The 8975-nt window shown below is 37.6% G+C and overlaps 1 protein-coding gene across 1 annotated transcript; it reads right to left on the bottom strand.

The window, feature by feature from the left end:
* Positions 1-147: 147 nt before the first annotated feature.
* On the bottom strand, positions 148-7870 carry e2f4 (E2F transcription factor 4). Its single transcript, XM_067500353.1, has 11 exons — positions 7457-7870; positions 5826-5935; positions 4725-4885; positions 3821-3865; positions 3671-3735; positions 3379-3567; positions 2990-3077; positions 2651-2797; positions 2410-2457; positions 2235-2279; positions 148-2072 (listed from the first exon to the last, which is right to left on the bottom strand). The coding sequence occupies exons 1-11, from the start codon at positions 7613-7615 to the stop codon at positions 1957-1959; spliced, it is 1173 nt and encodes a 390-aa protein (XP_067356454.1). The 5' UTR covers positions 7616-7870; the 3' UTR covers positions 148-1956.
* Positions 7871-8975: the final 1105 nt, after the last annotated feature.

The raw sequence follows: 8975 nt of genomic DNA, 5'->3' as shown, positions 1-8975 counted from the left end.
TAAAGCAGGATGACTTTGCCTACTGATTAAAAATGTTTTTTAAAAATAATGAATGCTCCTAACACACATCAAATTCTGTAGGTCATTTTAGTGCTAATTTCAGTGCATTTACTATACTGTATATGTTACAAATTCCTCTGTGACAAAAAGAAACAATACAAACCAGAAAATACAAAGTATCCCAAAGTTTTTATTTTATTTGATTTAACTACAGATTAGCAATAATGAGTCTGTTAAAACAGTCTGTAGGATTGAGTTTCACACACCAGCACACAGTCATGATGATTTAAAGCCAAGAATGAACTCCCTGGCTGCTCAGAACACTGTCCAAACACAGCAACTGATCAAGGAGCAAATGAGTAGCAATCAAACCAGTCCACGAAGTTCAATGAAGAGACAGGACAGTTTGATAAAGCAGAGAGTTTTGCAGACAACATCCTTAAACCTTAAAAGTGTTGACCAAAATTAGTAGCAACAATCAGGCAATAATATATCTAGCAGGTATAAAAAAATAAATGCTATTCTATACAAGCAGTAGACAAGAATATACACAGTACAAACTGTACATAGACACACATTGTCCTGGGCATTGACAGGGCATGTCAAACAGACAAACTACTAAACATAAAGTGATGTCCCAGATGAGGGCAACATAGAAAGATGAATTTCATTCTTGTAGTTTAGCAGTAAGACTAACAATAGGTCATCCTGAATTGCTACTCACCTGTCCCCTGCACACAAAGAATAATTAGAGTTGAATATTCTAATTTAGAGTGATAAGCATAACAAAACAAACAGTAAGAACTACTGAATAGGGATCTGTGCCAAATATACAAAAACAGTAGCATATTTCATGACATTGTGACTGTATTCACTGCATCAGTAAAAATACATACATGTCCTTTTACATACAGTACAAATGAGCTGAGTACAATATGTTAAATTATATATAAATCAGAGCCAATAAATATCTGCAAAGATCAGAGGCAGAATGATACAGAAAGGATTTGTTTACAACTTTAACTCTCAGTGTAGAAGTGCCAATTTTGAACCAGTTAATAGTAGTCAGTACGTTTAAACGGACATTTTATTTTAAGAAACCAACTTGTTGATCCAAAAAGGTGTTGTATATAAAATCATAATATTTTAAAATGCCACCCCACCCTTGCATTTTTTTTGGTCCTTGGTATCCTATGCCACAAAAATGTTGGCCTCCATAGTTTAACATTAAGATCCCCCAATTGGACCAATAATTCTGCACTAAAAGGTTAATTGAACACAAAGCACTTCATAAACAAAGCATGATCATTTGATTGTGGTACCTATGTTCATTTGCAAACTACTGTTCTGGCTGTAAATATAGATCATAATAATACAATAGGCTTGTGTGCTGGTAATTCAAAATATATATTCTCTATGTACACGAGGACAGGGCATATTTAACCACCTGTGTTTGGACTCATTCAAGCCTGGATGTGTGTTGTTAGTCTGCTATAACTCTTGACCTGATAGGTTTATCTTTATTTTTCCTGCAGATGTCTGACTCAAGTTAAGAGAGCGTTCCATACAAAACACACACAGACACACAAGCACACTCATGTAGTAAGTATGCCCACATGCACTCCCTTACAAGCACACTGGAAAGCTGATACACAAATGCTTTATAATACACAAGAATCCAAAAATAGAATTATTTTTCACTTGTTTTGACGGTTGCCTTGGAAAAGCATTAAGTAAAATGTTTTGTTCTTGCCTGCGTTTCTTCGTGAAGCTGTACATCAAGCTATGACTTTGACTAAGCTGAGCCTGAGCTCACCAAGTCATTGCAGAGGTGTCCTTGAATGCTTATTGGCTTTCCAGCACTTTTTCCTGCATTCACTGTCAGTGAGGGTAAAAAAACGTGGAGAAAATGTAGACCAATCACACTATTTCCACACTTGACAACACTCTTGGAGGTCAGAGGTTGAGAATAGGGATGTCAAAGAGGTCACACAAGCCTTCTGTCTCATCCAGGTTGTATACATAGTCGTGGTCGCTAGGCGGCGGGGACAGACGCAGGAGAGGCGAAAACACTGGAGGTGAAACAGACAAGAGAAATAGATGAGATATGAAGGAAAAAGGACGCCATTTGATGAAAAGGAATCACAGGCTTCTCCTTTATACTTAATACATAAAATTATTTTTGCAAACCATTTTATTATCATTTTCATTAGTGTGCCTGTAAACAAACCTACCTTCTGATGACATCAAGTCCTCCAACAGGTCTCCACTCATGATCTCTATTGGAGACAAAACACAACTCAGCTAGCTTTTTGAACCCTTCAATCCCTAAACCCAGTAGGTAATGCATATGTGCCTGCACAATCACTGAAGAATGAAATAACAAATTTGTGAATAACTAATATTTACCTTTTGTTGGATCAAACATTTCAGAGAGTTCTTTGGGAAAGTCCAACACTAGAGGGAAAACCAAAACAAACATTTAAGCTAAATGACCAGAGAGTTAAGTTGATAATATGAATAGTGAGATGTTACTCATAGTCATGCAGGGAACATAGGTGGATAAATAAAAACTGATTTCCATAATTAATATATTAATGGAAAATTTTAATCCTTTATTCCAGTGGACTTCAAAAAATAAATAACTCACATTCAGCGGGATTAGACTTAATTGGTTCAAATACTGCAGAGGCAGAAGATGACACAGCTCCATCCAATGAGGCTGAGGACTGAAGCTGCTGAGGGATGGCTGCAGGTGTATCTGTTGTTGGGCTGAGTAGCGTGGTGCTTGTCACTTCTGAAATTAAACAAAGGCAAGACAACATGAAGTAAATTACTAAGGTAATTGTGGCCCCTGCAACCATTTTGCAGTCAGAAATGAAGGTTTAGTTCAAAACAAAAAACAAATTTTAGACATGATACATAACGTGTGAAATTCATAGTTTGTTGGGTTAGCTGCATTTATCCCTGGAACCTTATTTCTCCCTACCTGTTGCCGAGGCTGTGTGGTTGGCTACTGTAGTTGACGTTGTAGTAGGACCAGGTTTTGTAGAAGTGGCTGGAGGTGCTTTGGTGACCTACAGAGTAAAAAGACAATGCAAAGAAAGTCATGATACTACATGATGAATGAAAACGCATTCGTGTGATGAATTAAACAAGTGTGGGTTTTGAATTATTTAACTTAGAGATTTAAGTTTATGAAGCCCCTTTTTAAAAACTGTAAAGTCAATATGTTAATGTCCCTAATTTTGACATCTTAGCACCAGCATCTTTTCTCATCCTCTTTACTGTCAAAAGAATTAACACTCAGCCTGTTAAAGTAAAAAAACCAAAACAAATAGTACTAATTTCATACTGAAAGTTAAAATCTGCATAGACCTGGGTGGCATCCATCGGTAGCTGGGAGGTAAGAGTTGGTGCTGGGAGGTTCTGAAGGACATCATCTGGAGGAGGGACGGGCAAAACGACAGGAGAGGCACTGGATGGGTCCTTATTGACCAGCAAAACCTCGATGGGACCAGATGAGCTCTTCAAACGGATCTGGTATTTCCTCTGTCCATTTAGAACCTTAACACACACAGACACGCACGCATGTGAAGAGCTAGTCAGAGCTAGGACAAAACAACAACAGGAAGATCTGAAATACATGAAGTGTGTACAAATAACTTACAGATTCTGGTATAGGCACCTCTAGTTGTGTGCCAATGGGAGCACGAATTGCTAGAAGTGTGTCACCTGAAAAAAGAGGTGACAGTGACTCACAAAATGTTTGGTAAAAATAAAAAAAGTTATATAAATACAGAGTGTGTGAAAATTTTACCTTTGAAAGCTCCACAGAGGTCTTCGTGTTTTACATATGCCATAGTATGAATGTGTTAAGGGTCAGTAAAAAAAAAAAAAAACATGTATTACTACTAACAGACTAATTTTGTATATTTGGAAGAAAAGAGGCAGGTAAAAAAGAGCAGGGTAAAATGTGATTTGAAATATCCTGGAATAATTTTTATGGCATCCAAACCTGTCACCCTTTAGAAATCTCTCTCTAGAAGCACATAAGGCAACATAAAAATCAATGCCATGCCCCTCTAAGTGACTACGATAGTCACGAGAGTCTTGGTATGAGCTGTAGAAATGTATGCTCAGGATTATCCTCTATGAGGTGCCAGATGGTGTCGAGACTGGATACGTTTCACTGTTGTGTCACTCTTTGCCACCTAATCTCAAAGACACATATCCATATACCAACCATTACAGGTTTGTGCATAGCCTATAATGAGTATGTAGCATTCATAATGCCATTTATGAGCCTGCAAATCCACTAAATATTTTTTATAAACAAGTTACAGTACTTCAGATATCAGATGGAACTTTGGATAGATTGAGACCAGATGGACTAAGATAAGATTTAAAGTAAGAATGTATCAAAGAACATAAAGGTAAGCTTACTAGTCGTGAGGTGTGTTAAGTCTTCTATGGCCGTGGTGAAGAAAACTACCCTGCTGATGTCACAAAGGTTATCTTGAATGGGCTTAAAGAATAAATTATCTATATTTTCAGGAACAGCCATATCATTTGTGATTTGAAATGCAACAGAATAATTTCACAACTGATTAAAACTATTTTAAATATGAGATCAACACCAATCAGAGATATAGATATATATCACTGTAAACGTGTTTTAGGTAACAATGGATACATAAACACACTTTGAAGAGAAGGATATGGGCTGTTGTTGGAGTCATCTGTGACATTTTTGATGCTCTGTTGGACCCAGACTCTCTGCTGGTCCAGCTCATGTTCCCTGAGAGCCAGGTCATCTAGCTCAGCCTTCAGATCAATAAGCTTATCAGCTATCTCCCTGGTGTTACAGCCTGGACCTACGCCCCTGAAACAAAAGAAACCATTGGTCAGGATGGAAGGCCAAGACAGTTTCAGACCCATGAGCAGGCAGGAGTTTCTTATTAACACCCTAAGTACTGTAGATTCATTCTCATTGGTACTATTCCACTTGCCTCGTATTAGCTATGACACAATTACACTGACTGTTTTTCTAACAAATATGGCAATAATCACTATTTGTGTTTAACATATTGTTTGATTTAAGGTTAAATCTACCAGTTAACCGTCCAGAGATTCCACAGGAGACTTTACAAATGCACTAATGCGTAACTGCATACCACTGCACAAAGCTGATGACACATGTTTATTTACTAACCTATATATTTCTCTCTCTCTGTTCAGTTTATTTTGTAGAAGACTAGGAAAAAACTATATTATGAAAATTACCTAATTATAGCTAAATTTGTACGGAAAGGTGGCAAATAGAAAAATACATTGTGCTCAGTTCTACAAACTAAATGCGCAGGTGCAATGTAAGCTGTGGTCATTTTGTTTATGAGTTAAACACATCCTATACAATAATTCTAACATGTATGAATAATGAGAATCAACACAAGAAAACATAAGCAAAGACAAGTATAACGTGACATCAAGAGTTATTGTTGATCTTCAGATGAATCAGCTTTCTCAGACTATAGCTATAATATGTGTATGCTAAAAGAAAAAGGGAAACAGTGGGTGGGATTGGTGCAAGTGCTCAAGACATATTTTGTTTTATGGTTTCACAGAGTTCAACCCTCTGATTTCCTATGCACAATTACATTTCTGTAAATAAAGCCATGTGAGATCAAACTATAACACACAAATGTAATTAGGTCATGCGAAGCACATGTTAGCTGTAATTTTTGTTTCAGCAGAATTAAAAATGAACATTTGAGAGAGGGTCTTTCCACATTTCCATAATAAAAAATGAACAGTGAACTTACTTCCATTGAATACTGTTCTTGGACTTCTTCTCTATCAGTCCAATTCCCTCCAGCACATTAGTGATATCATAGATGCGTCGTTTCTGCCGCACTGCCAAAGTGTCTGCAGCCTGAGTGACAGGACATAAGCAATGAAAAATACAATAAAGATTACTGAAATCTTCTTTGGTATGTTTTTAGCTAAAAACATACACAAAAGGAGGCTGTGTCTGATTTAAATGACATGCAACGGAAAACCATCAAGCTGAACCACGTATCTTATTCTCATTAAAACTTTCTTCTCAGCCAAATTTCTTGGAAATCAAGTAACCATATGGCTTTTACTGATAAGTCTGTATTTTGTCAAAAGGAACTGTGTAAACTTGAGTGACAGACTTGCTAAACAACATCCAAAAACTATAAGGATTTTTGAATAGCTTATACAACATAAATTCCTAAATGTAAATAAATGTTATAGGCCTATATACTAACAATGACAATGTCTTAACAAATAATCATCTGTTAACAGATCTGTTAAGAACATGACACAAAGTTTAGATGTTTATGACTACTATAGCTGTGATGATTAAATGAGGAGAGAATAACTTGAGTGACTGCTTAAAATTAATAGATTTTATTATAAAGATACAGTGTGTATGGGCAAAGTCCAGCACCATAACGACTGTCAATCACAAAGCATTGAGGTTGCAGTAAAAAGAGGAACTGTTCTATTACCCAATCCTACTGTTGGCTGGTCAAGCTGCCATCTGGTTCATGTATGGATGGCATGATTTATTAAATTATTTCTATTTATATTACAATATATTGTATATTATATTATTATATAAAGCTGTATCAAAGCAAGTATTGCTTTTTATTAATTTGGGCTTCAGGTTAAACCATTTTATGCTAAATTACTTCAAGACTTAAAAAATATTGATAGATTGATTGAAAACTGTTTATATTAGTTATTTAATTTTTAAACGCCAGGTCGTTCTAGTATCATAAAAGTCTTCTGACATAAAGGTTGCTGACCAAGAACCATAGTTTTGTGGGAATGTTAATGTAGCCAACTTAATATTTGAATAGCTCTTATTAAAGGGCACACTGGCCTAGAGACTGTTGTGGAGACCACAGCTAACATTCGTTCTATTAGCTTACATTAGTTTGATAAGTGAATGCATCGCCGTCAAAAGACTATGCTTTAGCGTGACTATTGGACAAATGTCGTTCAGTGATGTTATCACTGTGAAGGCAAATGTGTTCATGTGTGAAGATGCAGTCACGTAAACGTTAGCTGTTAAGGCAACGACAAAAGCTGACCCACTTTTTAAACTTTTGAATCTACAGAAGGGCAGAGTCTGGAAAGTTGACCAGTCTTCCTTAAGATCAGTGTGTAAGGTTACCCTCAATTTGGTCCCCACTACGAAACGTAAAGGTAACGCTGACGTTACCATAGCGTTAGTAAAGCAGGTAATTGAAATTATCCGTGGTATAAAAGCTACAAAGGTATAAACAACTTCAATTAGCTTGTCACACGGCTAGGCTAGGCTAATAGGCTGGCTAGCGAAAGTGCATGTAACCTAACGACAGCGGGCAGGCTAAAATGACATGTGCTAGCTAATAACAAAGACACTGGGCTGCATGCTTACAGCTTTCAAATCCAGCACTCCGTCCTTCGCCTCCTGTAGTAAAGTCACAAACTTGGTCGTGAGCAGTCCCAGGCTCTTTTCGTGCCTGCTCGGGGTCTGTGGTTGCAGCGAGTCTCCCACAGCTCCCAGTTCGCCTCTGGCCGACTCCAGCTCCATCATCGCTCGGGACCAGCTCCGTACTTCCCCTGCCTCCCCGACCAAACCTAGCCAGCGAGTGCAGGAAAGCACGCCCCACTCAGATAAACAGAAATCCAAGGAAAAGTGTGGTGTATAGCAGGTGGTTAAGGAACTGGTCTGAGCTGGCTTGTTTCAAATTATTAGACTAAAGCGAGCCGAACAGACAGAGTACAGTAATTCAATGAGCGAGCATTCGGCGGAGAGAGCCGTTGGCCACGCGAGGTATGACGGGACAGTTCAACCGCCAAAGGGAGCGTCTGCGAATGTCGACGTCGGCTCAAAAGCGAGCATGGAAGCAAAGGCGTGTTTATTTATTTATCTATTTGTGAAGTCAATAAATATTTTATATTTCACCAAACTATTGTATTGCTGTTATTGTTAATGTATCGCAGCGATTAGTAGTAATTTATAAAAGGGTTTTATAAAGACTGGTTATTGTTGTAGGACGGATATTTTTACACATCCCCTTACCTACTCAAACTTGAAGAAAACACGCACGCGTTTATAGACGTGCACGCATACATGCGCACTACACACACCGGCATACTCAAGAACATTATTTAATAGGAGAAAAAAAACTAAAATAAACAAACAAAAAACAAACACAGTTTATACAGAATTTAGACCCGCTTTCCATTTTTTGCCTTCTATCTACAGTTGTTAAAGTGAAAGGAGATTTGTTGAATTGTCTGTAAATTCATTAAAAAGAAAAAACTGACATGTCAAATGGCCTTTGCTGAAACACCTTTGTCAGCAATTACTGCATAACTCGGGATGGGAATGGGCTGTTAGGAGTTCAGTGTCTTGCCCAGAGACACTTTGACATATAGCTGGGACCAGGGATTGAACCACTGACCCTGTGGAAGACTGCCTTACCAACTGAGGTATGATACAGTATGCATTGTTAGCTGTAAGGCCTTCTGTAGAGAGATGTGTTCCTTTCCAAATCATGTTATTCTTTCTTCTTTGGCTTTCGGCTGTTCACGTTCATGGGTGGCCACAGTGAATGACGTGGCTCCATCTAACTGTATCCTCTGCATCCTAATATGCTACAGATGGACAAGAGTCAAGGTGTAAAACATCTCAGCAATGATCAAAGGAAGAGAAATGGGCTAATGGGCCTGAGCTACATTTTAAGTGTTGTTCTGTCTAAATAGAGAATACTGTGTGTGAACACTGAAGCCAATTTGACATTTACATTTTTTATACATTTGCAAACATTTCTAAAATTCTGTTTTCGCCTTGTCAATGTGGGGTACTGATTTTAGATTAATAAAAAATGAATTGGAACAATTTTAGTATCAGACAGCAACATAATCAAATTAAAAAGTCAAGGGGGTCT

The sequence above is a fragment of the Channa argus genome, chromosome 4 (genome assembly GCF_033026475.1).
Source record: "Channa argus isolate prfri chromosome 4, Channa argus male v1.0, whole genome shotgun sequence".
Lineage (NCBI taxonomy): Eukaryota > Metazoa > Chordata > Actinopteri > Anabantiformes > Channidae > Channa > Channa argus.
The sequence above is the reverse complement of the archived record's forward strand: the minus strand, read 5'-3'. Positions and strand labels throughout refer to the sequence as shown.

Coding starts and splice junctions, on each gene's coding strand:
- e2f4 (XM_067500353.1), bottom strand. CDS start 7,615: ATGATGGAGCTGGAGTCGGCCAGAGGCGAACTGGGAGCTGTGGGAGAC. Junction 3,736..3,820: donor CCTCTGTGGAGCTTTCAAAG/GTAAAATTTTCA, acceptor CTCTTTTTTCAG/GTGACACACTTCTAGCAATT. Junction 3,078..3,378: donor TACCGATGGATGCCACCCAG/GTCTATGCAGAT, acceptor TTTACTCTGTAG/GTCACCAAAGCACCTCCAGC.